Here is a 20,538-nt window from a genome sequence, read left to right as displayed (position 1 = left end):
GACGCTGGTTCGAGCCTTGGTCTGGGAAGATCCCACATGCCGCGGAGCAACTAGGCCTGTGAGCCACAACTACTGAGCCTGTGCTCCACAATAAGAGAGGCCGCAATAGTGAGAGGCCCGCGCACCGCGATGAAGAGTGGCCCCCGCTTGCCACGACTAGAGAAAGCCCTCACATAGAAACGAAGACCCAACACAGCCAAAAATAAATAAATAAACAAATGTGGGGTTTAAAAAAAAAAAAAAGGAAAAAAGAATATTAAAATAGTTACTTTTATGTTATATGACTTTCACCTCAGTAAGTTATTGAAAACAACAAAAACAAAGCCCCAAACTCCCATTCACGCTATTTGATGATCATAATGACCATACCCGGCCTTCCTTAGACTTCACAGAAAGCCCTTCTTAGAAAGATCACCAGCTGTTTATTTTATATAGCCACTGTCCATCTACAGCTAACATTCTGGTATTTTTAAACACATCATCGGCATGGGCTCTGGTTCTTCTTTCGTCTGATTTTCGGTTATTAACCTTGCACAGGTCACGGTCCGGTAGACATACTATCCCCAGATGCAGTCCCTTGACTGTTGGCTCTTAGTGCCTTGAGTTGTGATATACATATAACTGACAAAACACAGACAGTGGACACAGCTGTAATTCAAGCCAATGTTCTTTTTGTCTTGCTAATTCAATAAGTGGTGTGAAATGATTTTGGCATCAGCATTAAGACATAGATAACAGTACCACTGCATTGTGGCATTTGTACATTTTTAGTTACTATGAATGGTAGATATATAGAGGAAAATAACCACCTTAAAAGCCCGTATCCCCCCACCCTTCTCTCCACTTCTTCAAAAAAGAAAGAGAGGACAAGAGATGTTCAAGAAATGAGAACATGCAAACAAAAGAATCCTTGGATAGTACTAAAACAATATAAGAGACCATGTTACTGTAACTGCCAATTCAAATAACCAAAAAGCTCAAAAATAAGCTACAGGCATACCTCGGAGATATTGCAGGTGCAGGTCCAGGCCACCATAATAATGCAGATATTGCAATGAAATAAATGTTGCAATAAAGTGAGTCACACAAATTCTTTGGTTTCCCAGTGCATATAAAATTTATGTTTACACTCTACTGTAGTCTGTTACATCTGCAGTAGCAGTATGTGTAAAAAAAGGCAATGTACATACCTTCATTAAAAAGTGCTTTATTGCTGAAAAACGCTAACTCTCATCTGAGCCTTAAGCAAGTTGTAATCTTTTTGCAATAGTAACATCAAAAGTCATGTCACAGATCTCCATATAATAATGAAAAAGTTTGAAATATTGTGAGAATTACCAAAATGTGACATAGGGACACAAAATGAGCAAAAGCTCTTGGAAAAATGGCACCAATGCAGGGTTGCCACAAACTTTCAGTTTGTAAAAACACAATATCTACGAGGCACGATAAAGCGAGATGCAATAAAATGAGGTATGCGTGTATTTAAAAATCACAATTGAAGTTCTTGAAAACGATCCTGAGATATTGTAAAGATCTGAAGTGGCTTCTGAATCGATCAAGAAAAATTTAATTTTAGTGGGTTTAGTTAAGCGTATCTGAACGTATCACAGTCTTTGAAACTGGTGATCCGTGTTTGGTAACTCACAGGCAAGATGTGAATATAACCCAGAATCCTGTTTCAAAAAATATATATTTTAAGCAGTTGCTGATTTTGCTTTCATTTTATTATTAATTCTTTGAGAGGAATATTTAAAATAACTGGAGTAGAAACTCTTTATACTGCTTGTATAGAAGCTTGGGACTAATGCCTACTTTATAGAATAATTACATTATATTGGGCTTCTACCGATGTAGTTATAAAGACTGAGAACTGTATCGTAGCCAAATCTTTGTCATAAATGATAGAAAAGTAGGAAATCTACTGCTAGTTACATAATATTTTATCTCCATGTCTGTGAGGCAAATAAAATTAACATAAAATTTGAGAATGTCTAAATCTGTCCTAAATATTTAAAGCCCTAAATACATAGATTAAGATCAGAGATGAACATGTCTTTGTTGTTGTTCCTTAAGTAGCTTTCAGAACTGACCTTTTTTAACCTCTAACAAGGCATGTGACATTCGTAGTCAATTTGTTAGTTCAGTTATTCTTTTAAATAAAATCACGTGTGTAACATATTTAGTACTGTGCCGGGCACGTACTAATAATGATGCACATCCATGCTGTGTCACATTTCTTATCACTTCTCTTTCAGGCTAAAGCTCTGGTAGAAAGTAGCCCATTTGGGAGCCTCCCTCACAAAGCTCCGGGACACAATGCCTCTGTGGATGACAATCCCTTTGGCACTCGAAAAACCAGATCTTCCTTTGGTCGTGGCTTTTTTAAAATCAAAAGTAACAAGAGGACAGCAAGTGCGCCAAACTTGGGTATGTGTGGCCAAAATGCCTTTGCCTTAATTCTTCCAGAATGAGGAAAAGATCTATCTTTTCCCTTATTCATCTATTTGTACATTTCTCTTTCTCAGAAATGACGGTGAATGACTTGGGGGAAAAGTTAGCAAAAAATGCTTCCATGGGCTTAATTCAGAGGTAAAGATAGTGTGGACTTTCTCACCCTGCTCTCTGTTCTGGGTGTAAACTTAGAGGAAAGACCAAAAACTGTGATTCTGTCTGACGTCATTACAAGCAGTTTCCCATCTATTCCGAAAGAGGATAAAATTAACCCCATATTGACACAGCTAATGGAGTCTGTGTGTAGCGTGGGAAGCACAGTGCGGTGCCTGCCTTCCCTCCCACCGTGTGTATTTTATGAGCAGGAGTTTGATCTGTGTCTCATTTTGTCGTTCCCCTGTGTTCTCTCCATTGGGCTGCGTGTGATTGTGTGCGTTGTTGGGATTTCTGAAGATCGTAAGCGAAGTGCCAGTGCACCCACCTTAGGTACCGTACCCCTGCATGCCTCCTTCGCCGGCGCCTCGCTCCCAGCCGCGCTAATCCCTGCTCTTGGGCGTCTGTCATCTCTAGAAAGTGAGCTGGCAGCATCAGAAAACGGAGTCCTCTACTCCAGAGTGTTCCTTCCACCTTCCGCTCAAAAGGACTCTCTATAGAGCCTTTGCTTCCAAGCCTAAACGCTGCTGTAACCCATGCTAATGGCACCTTGCGAGCAGCTCTGCGAGGACCTAGATGTGCCCAGTGGCCATCCGAGTGCAGGGCAGGAGTGCCCTGGTGTCATAAATCCAGCTCGTTCACCCCGAAGCACATATCACATCACACTAACTCTCGGGGCCTTGCGACTCCTTCTCCGTGGTAACGTTTCCCCAGCCTCCAGAAAGAAATGTTTGTAGCCAAACAGGTCTGTGGAAGACATTGAAGACGTTCATTTTAGACTGACTTCTCTTAGGGGAACATTCTTCTGACGCATTATTGCTTTGAAGTTGCGGGTGACATTTAGTGACAGCAGAGGTAACTTTATGCGATATCTGAGGAGTCACCCCCAAAGCGATTTTAGGAGAGGGGAAGCTCAGTTTTCCTCTTTAAAGGGCAGAATACAGTAGGAGAAAAATCCTCAAAATAAAAGTAAAAACAGGATGCTTTTAAAATAAAGCTGGGCTGGGCAGCATTTTCAGGGACACCTGTAACCGTCATGGCTGTAGGGGTTGAATGGAAATGTTCTTTGGGGTTTTCCCAATAGGTCCTATTACCTTGTATAGATATCCACAGAGGTATTCATGTAGATCAGCAAAGGTGACTTCTCTCTGTACCCTTAAATGTCCAGAATGAACACAGGGTGAATAAAAATGATCTCTTCAGACAACTATTTTCAAATGTTTTTGCATCTTTCTTAGCAGAAACACATTGTCAAGGCTAAGAGGCAAATGCTGCTTACCATAACCTGTAATCACGGCTCTGCTTCATAGAAAAGTCAGCCTCTGCAACTTTCAGATCTTGCTGAAACACTGTCCCTGTGGTTTTTGTACAACTTTTACTTTGCTGTATAAAAGTGCACATTCTCACATTGAGGAAACAGCATTCCTTGTGTTTGCTAGTGTGGGATCGTCTGTTAAAAGACAGCTAAAAGAACTAGGACAGTTGATGCTAGGAGGTCTGAGAGTAGCAGACTTGGATGTTATTGTTTTATGGCAGAATCAGCTGGCATTGATTTATATCAAATGAAAAATTTATGAAGACCCAGTTCATTCTTCTCTCAGTGTCTGAAACATTACATTATAAATAGGAATACATTTCTTATATAAAGAATTGCCAGGACTTGGTAAACAATTTGATGTAAATGCCAAAGGAAAGGAGGGAATGAAAAGAAAATGACAAAGAGTTTGGACTGGAATAACAGGGAGAAAATGAACTAGTATTAATGCAATATGAAATACAAAAATGTAAGAGAAGACTCTCAGGAAAATTGGATGGATTTGTTGACTCCAAGATATCCCTGGCACATCAAATTGGGAATATCCACAGACATTCAGATGCTGAAGCTGGGGAGAGAGATTATTAGGCTCAGAGATTCTGATACCAGCTGCTTATAAATGAGCAAAGCCATCATTTCGTGCTGAGCATAGAGTGCGTGAGCTTGTCAAAAGATCGTGCAGAGGGAGCCCAGGACAGAATCTTGGAGTGGAAGAAGAAGAGAAAACAGTGGTACAGCAAAGAAACTTTCAGATGACAGGTCTAGAAGCATGTCATGTCAGGAAGCTAAAGGAGATGACAGTTTTGGAGGAGGTAGTCAACAGTACCAAGTGCTGTAGCAAGATTGAGTATAATTTCATTACGAATTCAGATCAGTCAAGGAAAGAATATGGTAATCCTATCCCACCTTTGAATCTCGAAGAAGTTGTAATTTGTAAGTCAATGAACTTGGTACACAATAGAGTAGGCTGTAGAGCAGAACATAGATTTGTGTTCCATTTTTAATATTTGCAGGGTGTTCTTTGTAAGTCACTGGTTTATAGGCCAACAGAAGAATTCTTAACAGTTGCTTAAACCAAGGAGGTTAACATCTAGTCATGTTCATTCCATATTTTAAAATTCACCAAGTTTGTATCCTGTTCTTGGAATAGCTGAAACAGAGAAGGAGACACCTGAGCACTTAGATCTGGCTGGTGTGTCGTCTCAGCCAAAAGATCCACAGGGGAGCAGTCCCTTCCAGATATCGCCACCGTCGCCGGACTCCAAAAAGAAATCTAGGGGTATCATGAGACTCTTTGGAAAGTAAGTAACAGAGCTTTGTCCTATATGTGGCTCAAATGTAGGCGTAAATGGGAAATTGGCTGAAAATAGTTACGAAATTGTAAGGCTTTTGTGATCCTTTTGTGGATGGAGATTGGGATTCATTAACTCATTGAATCTCAGTTAAAGTTTAAATCCAAATGTCTATTCTAACCATACGTAAGCGTCGGTTTAAAATGTTCTGATTAAAGTCGAAGGCTTCCTCAGGTCTAATGTGTTGTGTCTTCTTTTCAGACTCAGGAGAAGTCAATCAACTACATTTAACCCAGATGACATGTCTGAGCCTGAATTCAAAAGAGGAGGGACAAGGGCAACTGCAGGACCCCGACTGGGTTGGTCTCGAGATTTGGGACAATCTAACAGGTAAGAACAGTCAAACAAAGGGTCTTTTGCATCTCTACCCAAGCATCAAGGTCTCGTGAGCACCTGTGGTGTTAGTATTGACCCTGGGTTAGACAGTCAAATCCATTGCTTACTGCTGTGCCTTGTGGAAGGCTCCATCACCTTTAGAGCAGTGCAATTTGGCTGTGGTTGGTGAAAAACTGTACAGAAGATGAGGGCTCTGTGAGCTAGGTGAGGACCCAGAGCTAAAGTATCAGCAGCATCTGTACTAGAATGGCTCTTAAATTTTACATAGAAAACAGTTATTAGTACTCTAAAGCATAGCTCTGGAAAGATGGGATAGCATAATGGTTAAGAATAGGTTCTACAGACTTGTGGTTGCCAAGGGGGAGGGGAGGCGGGGGAGGGATGGATTGGGAGTTTGGGATTAGCAGATGCAAACCATTATATATAGGATGGATAAACAACAAGGTCCTACTGTGTAGCGCAGGGAACTATATTCAACAGCCTGTAATAAAGCAGAATGGAAACGAATATGAAAAAGTAATATATAGATAGATATATATGTATACCTGAATTACTTTGCTGTACACTGGAAATTAACACAACACTGACTCAGCTGTACTTAACTTTAAAAAAAAAAAATAGGTTCTAGAGACAGACTGCTTGGACCTGATTTCTGGCTTCTCCGCTTCCTACAAGCTGAGTGACCTTGAGCAATTACTTCCATGCTCTGCACCTCTGTTTCCCATAGTATGAATTAGTACTTACCCCAAAAGATGATTGTGACGATTAAATGAGTTAACGTGTGTTAAGTATCTGGCAAATAATAACTGTTCAGTAAACATTAGTAATTGATACAGTCTGTGAAAACACTTAAAAGACATATATTCTATCCGAATTCTTCAATTTATCAGGACTGTGTAATGTTTTTATCTATTAAGACTCTAAGAACTTTTCCTACACCCTTATCGCAGTTTAGGGCTGTTTTGGAACTGCTATGTTGATTTGCTTAACATAAAAGAGGGTGGAGTTGGCAAATATATAGCACAAATCATTGATACTAAATCTTTTAAGATGATAATGGGCTAGAAACCTTTTACACGTGGTCCTTCCCACCCAGGCAGAATGCTGGGCACAAGTTTCATCAAGGAGGAAACTCTCTTTGGCCTTCTTCAAATACCAAACAGTCTCATTTGCCATATGTTCTCTTTGTACACAGAAGAGGACTTGCTTGTGCTGTTAAAAAAAAAAAAAATTTTGTTCATCGCCACATTTTTTTTCCAAACAGGAATACTACTTGTAAAAACAGTAAAAGAAACTAACACAACATTGTAAGTCAACTATACTTTGATAGAAAAAAATTAATTAATTAAAAAAATAGTAAAAGAAAGCAGAAATTTACTTTGATTGTACTTTCTCGTACTCAGTGATGGCATATTGCCCTCTTCTCATTGAATACCATCTGGAGAGAAACCGTAATTCTACTAAAGTTAATTCAAGTTAGACTTGAGTTTCTTTCAGTCTGGCCTAGTGTTTTCTAATTGTAACTTCAATCTCTAAACAACATTAGCTGAAAGTAGTATAATAACTTGAGCTGTTGGTTTAACTCAGTCTTCTTCTATAAAACATGTTAAATCATGATGAATCTTTAGTGGTTTTGTTTGACACGAAGACTGTGGTCTTAGAAGGGAGCTTTCATCTCCAGTATCACTTACTCCACCAAATATGTACTAAAAATTAGGCTTCCCATAGTCAAATGTGTATCACCAGGGAATCTCCATGTCTATTGAATATGCAGTTGTTCAGCCCCGATGGTAACTTAGCGGATTGGCTTTTAATTGTTTTTCATGCGATTGTTCATTTTCCTGTAGTGACTTGGATATGCCATTTGCCAAGTGGACCAAGGAACAGGTTTGCAATTGGCTTGTGGAACAGGGCTTGGGGTCCTACCTGAACTCTGGCAAGCGCTGGATTGCATCTGGCCAAACGCTTTTGCAGGCTTCTCAGCAAGATCTAGAGAAGGTGAATGCTTCTCTATTTTGTTTGCACAATGGAGAGAGAGAGAGAGAGGAATATGAATGTAGATTTGTTTTATATTCCAAAAAGGGGAGTGGGTAGAGCCAGTAAGTATTCTAGAAAAAGTCTGAGTTTCTGCTTCATGATTATTTTAGCTCATGGACTTAAAGGGAGGACCTGGTCTTAATGATTCCTTATGAAACACTTAAGCCCCTGGGCATTTTAATGAAAAAATAATTATATAGACATAATAATAAAGCTTCAGTTCATATTTCTCAAAACCATTCTGTGGCTTTATCATTGGTCCATCTTTTCAGTGTAATATATGCGATTCAATTTCACTTTGCAAAAGGGAAAAAAAAGAGCCCTACACTTAATGTACAGCTATTTAACATTTCTTCCCATTTAGTACAAAACATTTAGTACAAAATAGGGGTAGAATTTCTGTTATGCATGCTACAGTTCCTATCTTGCAAAGGAAGGAGCCTAGTGGGGAATATCTAACATACCACTAAAACAACTGCAGTGGTCTTTCTAGGGGCCTTTTGTTCAGCAACATTTTACAGCCTGGGTTAGTATTCTGATTTAATGTAATTATTGGGTCTTCAATGCTGGCTTGATTTTCGAGGAATTTGCATCCTTTGCCAGTGGCATCCAGCCCATGTTGACAGAGTTGTAATGCCAGTGTTTTCTTTTTATTAATTCAGGAACTTGGAATCAAGCATTTACTTCATCGAAAGAAACTCCAGCTGGCACTGCAAGCCCTGGGATCCGAAGAAGAAACCAATCATGGAAAGCTGGATTTCAACTGGGTCACTAGTAAGAGGTTTTAAATCCATGAATGAGTGAACGAATGAATTTTATACACACACACATACACACACACACACACACACACACACACAGAGCTGCTTTTTCTTTTTGGTTGTTTTGTTTTGGTTTTTTGGTTTTTTTGATAGATCTTTATTGGAGTATAATTGCTTCCCATTACTGTGTTAGTTTCTGTTGCACAACAAAGCGAATCAGCCATATGCATACACATGTCCCCACATCCCCTCCCTCTTGAGCCTGCCTCCCATCCTCCTTATCCCACCCCTCTGTGTCATCGCAAAGCACCGAGCCCATCTCCCTGTGCTATGCTGCTGCTTCCCACCAGCCAACTGTTTTACATCCGGTAGTGTGTATATGTCGATGCTACTCTCACTTCGCCCCAGCTTCCCCCTCCCACCCTATGTCCTCAAGTCCACTCTCTATGTCTACCTCTTTATTCCTACCCTGCAACTAGGTTCATCAGTACCTTTTTTTTTTTCTTAGATTCCATATATATGCGTTAGCAGACGGTATTTGTTTTTCTCTTTCTGACTTACTTGACTCTGTATGACAGACTCTAGGTCCATCCACCTCACTACAAATAACTCAATTTCATTTCCTTTTATGGCTGAGTAATATCCCATTGTATATATGTGCCACATCTTCTTTATCCATTCATCTGTGGATGGACATTTAGGTTGGTTCCATGTCCTGGCTATTGTAAATAGTGCTGCAGTGAACATTGTGGTACATGTCTCTTTTTGAATTATGGTTTTCTCTTTTTCATCACAAGAATGGTTGTTCTGTGGCTCATTAATGACACTCATTTCTATCCTTAGGATGGTTGGATGATATTGGTCTCCCCCAATACAAGACCCAGTTTGATGAAGGACGGGTAGATGGTCGAATGCTTCATTACATGACTGTTGTAAGTAACTCACTCCTGGGGTTTGGGGGGTATAAAACTGTTTTTCTCTGAAAAACACAGAAATAGGGTAAGCAAAATACAGTGTTTTCACAGTGATTCCACTGGAGTTTGAAGGGGTTGTTTTAACTTGAGGAGAGGGGCAGGCATATTTTTCTAAGTTGAAGTTGTAGGATTTGGTGATTGCAATAGCCTTGGGAAATGTTGAAATCCTCATTTAAGCTACGTGAAACCTAATTGAAACTAAGTTATCCAAAAAGTTGATTTTGTATATATACAATAACATAGACATTGAAGTGTACACTTTGAATGGGTAAAGTTTATGCTATGTGAATTATATGTCATAAAAATATTGAAAATGAGAGAATGTAAAGTTTTGCAGCCCTGGCAGTTTCTAAGGGATATGTTCCTATAAGCAGTGACCGCTCAAAAGGCTGGGACTTGTCTTCCACTGGGACTTTCTTTTCCCTTCCCTTCCACTTTTGAGCACTGTTTCCTGAAACCCCCAGCCCGTCTCACTTCAACCCAGTTCTGCTGGATTTACTGGAGTAAAGCAGAGATAGGCCTTCACTCTCATTCCTTCATTACTCTGTCCAATGGGTAGAAGGACTTTTCCCTACTTTATGGCAGTGGGGAAAGATGGGTTCCGGGAGGATTTGTTCTAGACTCCATGGTACTAGGAGTGTTCTGCCTAAGATGCTTTTATTTAAACGGCCTTTTGTGGATTCAACTACCACAAGTATCTTTTTAAAATAAGTTGAAAGTTTCAAACAGCTAACTTAACTTATTTAGGAATTTTTCAATATCAAAGAAATTTTGGGTTCAGCTCATTTTCTTCTCCATCCCTGAACCAAAGTCTGAACCGTGGTGGGCACATCATGTAAACTGAAGGTAAAATAACACGAGCGTGTGGCATGTTGCATACTTACTGTGTGCCAGACACTCTTTCAAACACTTTGCTCATAATTAATACTCAGTTCTCAGCACTCTGTTATCCCCAGCTTTCAGATGAGGAAACAAAAGAATTGAGAAATTGGGTAACTTAGCCAAGTTTCCACTGTTAGAAAGTAGTAGGAAGGCATAGAGCATTTGTGCCTGTTTGCCTGCCTATCTAGGTATGGGTATGTTCCTGTGGGAATGTGAGCAAATTAAGGCTGAAAATCACAAAAGGCAAATGTATAACCTTTGTGGCTATAAAAGAATAAATTACCTTAGAAAATTTGACCCCGGAAATCCTAAGTCACAAAAAGTCTGTTTGAAATTGGTATCCTGGATTGGATCCTGGGTCAGAAAAAGCACCTAGTAGAAACACTGGTGAAATCTGAATAAAACCTGTGTTTAATTGAATTTTATTATTGTCTGTGTTAATTTTTTAGTTTTGCTGAATGTCATGGTTATATAAGGTGTTAACATTAGAAGAAGCTGGATGAAGGGTCTGTGGGACTCTGTACTATCTTTGGCAACTCTTCTGTAAATCTAAAATTACTTAAAAGATTTTTTTAAATCTCCCCCTCAAAAAAGTGTGTCTTGATTTAAAAGAAATCCCTACTTTTAAAATCCCTTAAACTAAAATAATGAACATTTTATTTACATTGTAAACATTATGCATAACCCACGGGGGAAATGTTTTGAATGGATGTCTCAATCTTAGATTAAAATATGTTAAATGCCCTTTCTAACTTATCCTCAGGCACTGTTTTTAAGACACTAATCTAGAAAAAAATTCAGGAAATAATTTTTCCTCAGTAAGTAGTCTTAAGGATTTAAACTGTTTTATAATTTTATTTTTAAAATATCTCTGTAATAGGTTAATTTTTTTCCTGTATAAGAAATGTGTTCTCGGTAAGGTGTGCCTAAAATGGATGTTTTCCTTGTTTATTTTCTGGGCGTGTTTGGAAGTAGATTGGTGCTTATCTTGACACGGGCCCCCCACTCCCCCAAATCACCTTCTTCTAAAATAATTTGTTTTGGTGTGTTTGAAAAGTTCCCAGTAGCCACAGACTGGTAAAAGTTATTCCTTAAAGGAATCACTTGGTGATATATGTTGCTACATATAACTTCTTCATTTCTCTTCTCTCTTGCTCCTCACCACAAGCTTTGCATTGATTAACATATAATTTTTCCAAAACTGTTCACAGCGTCTGCTAGATAAGCCACAATATTCTAGAACCAGAGATTTCTGGAGGCTGGGGGGATAGTGTAATAGGAGCACTCTTCTGGTTTTCCCCCAAACTGTGATGTACCTTAGCTCAGAAAACCAGCTCTTGGGCATCGGTAAACATTGCTTGCTCTCAGTTATCTGTTTTATCAAATCAAATCATAGCAGGTCACCTTTTGTAGTAGCCTAGCGAGTGCTCTTCAAACTGTGTTTTTCAGAGCTGTGCAGTCCCACAATCTTATCTCAGTGGAAGAGAGAGAAACAGGTTGAAGTCAGCTTCAGTTGGGACAACATGAATTTTGGTTCCCTTCTATTGTATACTGGGGTCCTAGAGAAAATTATGTTCAGCACAGGAAGAAGAGTTCTGTTACTACATAAAAGCTTTGAAAATCCTGACAGGCCCTTGAGGCCTATTGTTAGAGGTGCACTTCTACTTTTAATTGAGTTTTCTAAGGTTTCCCTGATAAGGTTCTCCCGCTCTAGGTCTGCTCAGTGAGTGCCTCTTTTTGTTTTGTTTTGCAGGATGACTTACTGTCTTTGAAGGTCATGAGCGTGCTCCATCATCTCAGTATCAAGAGGGCCATCCAGGTCCTGAGGATCAATAACTTTGAACCAAACTGTCTGCGGAGGCGACCCTCTGACGAGGTAGCATCTGAGGTTGAGGTTTACACAGCATACACATTCCGTGCATGTGACTGCCCATGTGGAGACACTAAGACCCATTTCCTCTTGGAGGCTTCAGGGAAGGAAAGCGTCTGATTCCCTCAGAGCCTCAAATCCAGCCTCATTTACTTCTGAGGCTTTGTCTTCCTATATTCCTTCCTTTCCCCCCGTGATGGTTCTACCTGTATAACTGAAGCCAAGGATTGTGTTTTAGTTTTCCTTCCTCCTTTCTTGGGTGTATTTTATTTTCTTGCCTCCTTAAGCCCCAAAGTTAAGTATCACCGTAAAGACTACCTTTCCTAAAACACTGCTTTATTAGTGTGCAAGAAACTTAAAACTCTGGGACACCGATTCCTTAAAAGAGAATTCAAACCAGCAAACACCTTTTTACCTTTTTCTCTATCAACATTTAGTGGGATGTAGAACAACTCCGCTCCATGAGGCAGGATCTTCAGAATGAGCACACAGGTTTAATATTTGGAACCCCATAGTCAGTGCCTGAAGCTCTGGGTGGTGGTTTGTTCCCACAGAATAGCATCACCCCGTCAGAGGTTCAGCAGTGGACCAATCATCGCGTGATGGAGTGGCTGCGCTCCGTGGACTTGGCGGAATATGCCCCCAATCTCAGAGGCAGTGGTGTCCATGGTGGGCTCATGGTAAAACTCTGTTTTCATTTAAAACCAACTTCTTATATTTGAGTTTCCATTGGTCTAATGAGTAGGCTATTACCTGTTGGCTGGTCACGATCCTAAAGTCATCTAACTGAACTCTCCTGCAACATTTCTAGTGAATCTTTACTTTCAGAGTATTCTGTCCCATATTTTTTATTTATATCATATAATTCTAGATTGGATTTAAACCCATTTCTCTTTTATTATCCTCTTTCATGTTGGATAACATCCGGCCACTGGCTCTTATATGATCATGTTTTAAAATCCCTGCAAAGATACAGACTATATTTCTGCACGCTGATGTTGCATAAGGAGTTGGCTCCCAAAGGTACCACTTCAGAGAGGCAGAAGCCCCAACTTTGTAATGCCTGGATGTCAGGACCAGCTCTACTTCTCACTAGCTTAGGCAAAACAAAGAAAAGAGATTTAAATTGAAGATCAAAGTCCATAGTGTATCTCACTGGGCTGTTGAGAGGGCCATTGGAGGTAACTAAATGAGAGAGCTTTGCAGATTATAAAGCACAATGCAGACATATATGGTACCTGGTGTCTTAAAGAATCTTGATTTTTCCTGTAGGTTCTAGAACCTCGTTTTAATGTGGAAACAATGGCTCAGTTACTGAACATCCCACCAAGCAAGACCCTGCTGCGAAGACATTTGGCCACTCATTTCAACCTTCTGATCGGTGCTGAGGCCCAACACCAGAAACGGGATGCCATGGAGTTACCCGATTATGTACTTTTAACAGCTACTGCCAAAGTGAAGGTTGGTTCAAGCTCCTACCATTTAATAGTTGCCTTTAGCAAAGGCTCAGTTTTGACTGTTACCTGGCTATCCCATTTTCTGATTGTGGATGGGTTGCAGGTAAATGCATCTTTAAGAGTAATTAGGAAAATGCATTTTTGAAGGTTTCCTTCTGGGGGTAGTCTTTGCTCAAATCATTTATTTTATTAGAGTTAACAGTATAAGGAACCTGATGTTGGCTTCTATAATTGATGTTTCGCCAGTGCAGAAAGCCCATGACTTGGGCCCAGTATTGATTGCAGTTATCCTGTGGATAAATCAAGCGTAAGAGGAGGATTTCTTCTCATACTTATCATTAGCCAGCCTTGCAAGCTAGGAAAAGATAATTAAGAAATGATCCACAGTAGACCAGCAGAGAATGGGTATCTCCAGATTTACCTGGATTCATGGATCATACCAAATTCAGATCACTTTTTCTTCTTTAAATCACTCTTCCGTGAGCTCTTCTGAGTCCGTTATCTCAACCAGCGGAATGTAGAGGTGGGGTTTATTGATTCCTCCACAAATGTGGCTCCTCCACAAACTTTTATTTTTTTTTAAAACCACTTTTACCTACCCGACACTTCCTCTTTAGCTCCCTTAAAAGATGTACCAGGGGCTTCCCTGGTGGCGCAGTGGTTGAGAGTCCACCTGCCAATGAGGGGATGTGGGTTCGTGCCCCGGTCTGGGAGGATCCCATGTGCCACGGAGCGGCTGGGCCCGTGGGCCGTGGCCGCTGGGCCTGCGCGTCCGGAGCCTCTGCTCCACGGCGGGAGGGGCCACAGTGGTGAGGGGCCCGCGTACCGCAAAAACAAAAACAAAAACAACAAAAAAAAGATGTACCAGATTTAGGGGCTTCCCTGGTGGCGCAGTGGTGGAGAGTCCGCCTGCCGATGCAGGGGACACGGGTTCATGCCCCGGTCCGGGAAGATCCCACATGCCGCGGAGCGGCTGGGCCCGTGAGCCATGGCTGCTGAGCCTGCGCGTCCGGAGCCCGTGCTCCGCAACAGGAGAGGCCACGACAGCGCGTACCGCAAAAAAAAAAAAAAAGATGTACCAGATTTGAAACCTCTGAGAGATTCTGTTCTATTTAAATTCTCAGCGTCAGCCTGATCACCATCTCCTTTTAACATGTAGTCTCAGGGACTATCCAGTGAAAAGATGGAGTTTCTCTTCTCTCACTGGAAATTCTCTCTCCAGTAGAGCGGGTTTCTTTTCAGCAGTTACCAGTCCTGTTATGGAAGCATAACAGGCATACAGGATAATCATAGCCTTACCCAAAAAGAAAATACAGTAATGGCCATTTTCTTTTGCTGATCTTAGATTCGAAAACCTTGCAAAATTGAATTCAGCCCTGAGAAATCTCATTGCATTAAGGTCTGTCTATCAAAACTAAGGCTCTTGGCATATTTTGCTTTTCACAGTGACTACCCAGCTAGTTGGTATGAATAAGGAGGACAAGGCTAATCTTCTGAGAGTCATAATAAGGATCCTTTATCACATTTGGATGTCAGTCATATGCCTAGGATGCCTTTGTTTTTCTTATACCCACTTAATCATCCAATTGCTTTTCTCTGTAGTGTGAATAATTAAATTATACGTGTTATTGGTCCTTTTCATATGAATTTTATCAAGTCCCTGGATGTTTTTGTTTGCTTTTCTTTTAAAGCCAAAGAAACTTACCTTCAGCAATTTTGGGAATCTAAGAAAGAAGAAACAGGAAGATGGGGAGGAATATGTTTGTCCAATGGAATTGGGACAGGCCTCAGGAGGTACATCTAAGAAAGGATTTAAGCCTGGTTTGGACATGCACCTGTATGATGAGGACGACTTGGACCGGTTAGAGCAGGTGAACGTAACCCTGTATACCTGTTTTAAAGTTCTTCCAGTATTGGGCTTCCCTGGTGGCGCAGTGGTTGAGAGCCTGCCTGCCGATGCAGGGGACACGGGTTCGTGCCCCGGTCCGGGAAGATCCCACATGTCGTGGAGCGGCTGGGCCCGTGAGCCGTGGCCGCTGAGCCTGCGCGTCCGGAGCCTGTGCTCCGCAACGGGAGAGGCCACAACAGTGAGAGGCCCGCGTACCACAAAAAAAAAAAAGTTCTTCCAGTATTGAAACACTAAATGAAAACTTAGTGCACTGTGTCTACTAACCAAAGACATTTTCCTTAAATGCCTACAAATAAAGATAATAATATAATGATAAAAGTGAGCACTTAACAGATTGCTTACTACATCCCAGGCACTACCCTAAGCATGTAACGTGTTAATGTTCTGGGTAATCCTAATCCATGGGGAGTATTGTTATCCTCATTTTAGAGATAAGGAAACTGAGACACAGAATGGTTAAGTAACTTACACAAGATAGAAGAGCTGGTAGAATCACTGGGATTCTAACCTGCCCGGCTCGTTTCAAAGCCTGTGCTATTTTTACCTATGTTATACCGTCTCGGTATTAAGGAAATCTATGTATTAAAACAAGTCAGGAATGGACAGCTCATACTCCTTAGCCTTTTCAGTATGAGGGCATGCATCTGAATATTGCCTTCTAATTAACAGTCCGCTGGTGCCATTGTCAACATCAGAGCATTAGGCTACATGTGCCAGTAAAGTGTTTCTTCTCATCTTTAACATCCAGTTGCATTAGTGGGAGGAGATGCAACAGAAGTGTTCTGTTGCTCCTATCCCGTTCAGTACCACTTGCACTGTTTCTTCTTAGATTTGTGTTCATTTTGCTGTACTTTCCTTGAAATTATTGCAAATGAGTAGTCATGTCATGGTATGTTCATTGCAGATGGAAGACTCAGAAGGGACAGTGAGACAGATAGGCGCCTTCTCCGAGGGCATCAACAATCTAACCGTAAGTTGTAAAACGAATTTCAAATGTTCTTCTAAAAAGAAGTTTGACAGTGACCCCAAAGGACTGCTTGTGTAGTGGAGAGCGGGTGGTGCAGAGTGCGTGGCACTCGGTGTGTATGACTCCCACCTCCTTGTCTTCCAGCACATGTTAAAGGAAGACGAGATGTTTAAAGATTTTGCTGCCCGTTCCCCCAGCGCCAGCATCACCGATGAAGACTCAAATGTCTGACCGCAGCACCTGGATGAGCACCGGGAACCCTTCATCTTTGTTCCACTTTGTTTCTCAAACGGTCACAGTATCTACAATAAGCAACAGATTGTATATTGTTCATCGTTCCCACTTCTCGTTTAGAAGTGGAAATGGAAAGCAGGGAATAGGTGCCGATTCTAAAGTTGCCATGACAAATAAGACACTGGTGAATGAGAGTATAATTGTTTTTCCTCTATTTAATGTAAAGAAAAAAAATCTGTGATATATTATATTTAAAGTGTTGCATTTAATATGAGTATTTTGCCATAGTGTTTCCATCTACATTCACAGCGTGGAGGATTTGGGAAGCAGTAACCAGTGAGGGAATTTTTGACAGCACTGCAGCCCTTGAAGCGGGACGTTATATGCTTTCAAAATCAACATGTGGAATTTCTTTAAGCATTCAGTGTGCCCACTAAATGCCAGCCACACCTCCACGTGCCTCCACATATTGTCCCATTTTTATATATTTTTCTAAATATATGTATATACTTAGTACATAGAACATAGAACTTTTATTTTGTGACATAAGGAAGATGGTAAAAAAGATCACATTAAAAAAAATACAGTGATCAAAATTTTCGTATACCAGCTGGTTCTTGGAGAGGTCATAAATGATCTTTCTTTCTCCAAAACTGAATTTAATGATGTTGATCATGCAGACTAAATTAGCATATATGACATACCCCTTCTTTGATGATACATCACAAAATTGTTGAATAGCTTTTTAAGAATTTCAACCTTAATTTTGGATCCTCTTACCTCATAAGGGAGAACTTGAGGGACATTTAAATACTATTAACTTGAATGCATTCAGAAACTCCCCCAAATTTTGTAGAGATAATTTCTGAAGAAACAAACAAAACAAAACAAAGCCCTTTACAGTATTAAGCTTCTTATCTTCCTCTTTGCTAAATATATCATTACATCAAAATACTGACAGTCTTCCTAATGTTATCAATTGTACATTTCTCAGGCTATTAGTGAATGGGATTTTTTTAAAAAGCTGAATACTTGTCTGAATATTTTGTCTCAATCAGAGTTCAGTAACTCAAAGCCTGCAAAATTAGTTTCATAATGGCTATATTGTGATGATAAAATGCAGTTCATGTTTTTCTGTAGCACAGGTCCCAGACATTCTTTATAAAGAAAATAGAAAGCTGCAACAAAAACTGTTATTATGTTTATTATTTTCTAGGGGCATTAGAAAGAATATTCTATTTTTTATTCAGTACTTCATCATTACTCATGATAGCCAATGGTGGTAAAGACAGGTTTTCACAAATTGGCATAGGGTGGGTAGTTCAGTATATGTCAGTGGACTTGCTTAATAAACTGTATTTGAATGTCAGTGGTATGATCTTTCAAGCTAACAAGTTACCGAGCTTTTCATCAAGGAACCTGTGATACTAAATTACTATTTATTCATAACTAAAATACTTCAATGCTAATAACAATCTTTTGCCCCCTATCATTCATTATTTGGTAACCGTATTGGACTCTTACCGTATTTGTGTTTTATTTTAATGTGAATATGTGTCACCATTTGAAAAACAATTTGTTATTCAAGCCTGGTTAGAAATACCAGGAGACAGTTATAGATGCCAAGTATTCTTTATTCAGGACAATGTAACATCACTGATGATATGTGATATGGTTAAATTTTTTTGATGATATATATTTTATTTACAAAATATTATGCACTGCTGGTATTACCATATGAAAAGAAATAAAGTCAATTGATAATTGCCTCATATTTTTATCGTCTGTTACTTTCTTTTCCTTTGCTTGGAATAACCAGTAGCCTTTATTTCTGCCATAGAGAATAGTAACACCAACTCTTTATAGTTCACAAACTCCCATAAATTTGTTTGAGTAGGATTTACAGCATGTGTCAACACATAGAAATTTGAGGCCTTTGCTTGAGAAACTTCTGTATGAAAGGAAACACAGGCAGCTGAGCTGGGGGATGAGGACTCATGGCAGAGGGATATCAGAAAAGCAAAGGGAAATGACTTGCCTACAGGTTTGGAGAAGTTAGTTGCAGAAGGAAGTGAGTTCTATATGTATGGTTCTTTAAAGAACTAAGTACTATTTTTAATTAAAATAAAATTTGGAAAAAGGAAACATGTCTTGGAAGAGGTTACCAAATATTAGAGCGAATACAAGTAAAAGACAGATGGTTTTTTTGTGAAAGTTAATATCTCTAACTTAATAAACCAGCAGGAATCTGTATGAGTACAACACACCCAACAGGAAGACCTACATGTTTGTTTAGCTGTGTGTATATATGCTTCCCTGAAGAGTTAGAAAACTGGGACCATGTTAGCAGATGTGACTTCACTGCAAAACTCTTACTCTGAGAAAGGACAGTTCGCCTGTTTGATATGCGGAAGTAGTGCTGAGTGGGTGCAGGGAAAACGGGGCAAAAACCATCGCAGCAGTTGGCTCTAAAGGACGGCAAAGAGGTTCTCGGCATCTGTGAGGTGGTCAGTGGAGCTATAGTCCGTGCAGCCCAGAAACTGAAGGAGTATCTTGGATTTGAAGACACGCTGACTAATCTATGCCCAGCTCCAAACACTCTCAATGAGATCTTCTTAATCCACTTCGTCACTTTCTGCCATGAAAAAGGCATTGACAACTGGCTTACTACCACCAAGATGACCAAACACCAAGCCTTACTGTTTGGGGCGGACTGGATTTGGACATTTTGGGCATCCGATAAGCAAATCAGGCTCCAGCTGGCAGTACAGACTCCCCTACAGATGTCTTTTCTTCCTCCCGTGGAATCTGAGCCTTGTGACCCCTCCAATCCAGAACCCAGGGGCAGAGGGGTCTTTCAGCAATAGAAGTAGGTTTGATAAGCTGGAAGAATTCTGTAACTTGATAGGAGAGGATTGTCTGGGCCTGTTTATCATCTTTGGTGTGCCAGGAAAGCCTAAAGACATCAGACATACTGTTGTCCTGGACAGTATCAAACGTGAGACAGTGAGGGGCCATCTGCCGGGAGGGACGGCCGTGGCACGATTCATCCTGGAAACTGAAGACTGTGTCTCCATCAGGGAACTGCTTGGAAACTGTCTGAGTAAGAAAGACGGGCTGAGAGAGGTGGGCAAGGTTTATATTAGCATCCTCTGAACTGGCTGTGTGAGATGAGACTGGCCTGTAAGATAAAAAGGAAAAAAATATTTTATTTTAATAAGCAAGTTCATCCTCTTGCATCATCCCCTCATGGGATTTCTTTTTTCTCCTCTCCCCTGACCCCACATTGAATGAAAACCATCACCTGGGTCAAAACATCTTAGTATCATGATTATGGACAGAAAAAATCCTGCCTGTATTTCAGGGAAAATGTAACAATTTAGCTTAATCTTTTATTTATTATTCAACAATTAAAGTGGGAAAAGAGGATAATAAAGTCACCCTTAAAGTTCGATTTGAAAAACAAATTGTGTGGTTGATAGAGTAAGTCTAGCATTTGAAAGTGTAAAGTGTGTTTTGACTTCTGTCCGTGGGAAGTGGGTAGAACAGGTTTAATGACATTTACAAAACCGGTTTCGTTTCAGGACTCCTAAGCAAAACCTAGCCTGGCTCTCTTCCTCTCTACCCTGATCCCACCTCAACCCAAGCTGCTCCCTCTGCACAGAGAGGACCTTGGTGGGATCCCTCTGGGACTCAAGTGTTAGCTTTACCTATGATTTAAACACAGTGACCCATTTAACTATCCCTCGTAATAATGATTAACATCTGTTTAGCATTTGCAGTAAGGAAAGTGTATTCACGTATAAAAAAACATCTTTACTTAAAAGCCTGGGTGGG

The 20,538-nt window shown here is 40.3% G+C and overlaps 2 protein-coding genes across 4 annotated transcripts in view; both read left to right on the top strand.

Annotated features, from left to right (window-relative positions):
* The window catches only part of PPFIBP1 (PPFIA binding protein 1), a 66,915-nt gene extending 50,217 nt beyond the window's left edge, over positions 1 to 16,698 (top strand). For 2 of the 3 annotated variants that reach the window (XM_065888034.1, XM_065888032.1), the window contains 12 exons: positions 2,259 to 2,430; positions 5,073 to 5,223; positions 5,476 to 5,604; positions 7,458 to 7,608; positions 8,310 to 8,421; positions 9,252 to 9,340; positions 12,018 to 12,140; positions 12,689 to 12,814; positions 13,407 to 13,595; positions 15,283 to 15,462; positions 16,405 to 16,470; positions 16,612 to 16,698. In XM_065888034.1, coding sequence (XP_065744106.1) covers positions 2,259 to 2,430; positions 5,073 to 5,223; positions 5,476 to 5,604; positions 7,458 to 7,608; positions 8,310 to 8,421; positions 9,252 to 9,340; positions 12,018 to 12,140; positions 12,689 to 12,814; positions 13,407 to 13,595; positions 15,283 to 15,462; positions 16,405 to 16,470; positions 16,612 to 16,698 — 1,575 coding nt within the window. Of the gene's footprint in view, positions 1 to 2,258; positions 2,431 to 2,907; positions 2,941 to 5,072; positions 5,224 to 5,475; positions 5,605 to 7,457; positions 7,609 to 8,309; positions 8,422 to 9,251; positions 9,341 to 12,017; positions 12,141 to 12,688; positions 12,815 to 13,406; positions 13,596 to 15,282; positions 15,463 to 16,404; positions 16,471 to 16,611 lie in introns of all 3 variants that reach the window. The other variant, XM_065888033.1, reaches the window with a different exon arrangement.
* Positions 16,699 to 18,847: 2,149 nt separating this feature from the next.
* Positions 18,848 to 19,857, top strand: REP15 (RAB15 effector protein). The gene is given in 3 exon segments (XM_065888193.1): positions 18,848 to 18,887; positions 19,135 to 19,547; positions 19,549 to 19,857. Coding segments are annotated over 3 exon segments (762 nt in total).
* The last annotated feature ends 681 nt before the right edge of the window (positions 19,858 to 20,538 follow it).

The sequence above is a fragment of the Phocoena phocoena genome, chromosome 11 (assembly GCF_963924675.1).
Source record: "Phocoena phocoena chromosome 11, mPhoPho1.1, whole genome shotgun sequence".
NCBI classification, from domain to species: domain Eukaryota; kingdom Metazoa; phylum Chordata; class Mammalia; order Artiodactyla; family Phocoenidae; genus Phocoena; species Phocoena phocoena.
The sequence above is the reverse complement of the archived record's forward strand: the minus strand, read 5'-3'. Positions and strand labels throughout refer to the sequence as shown.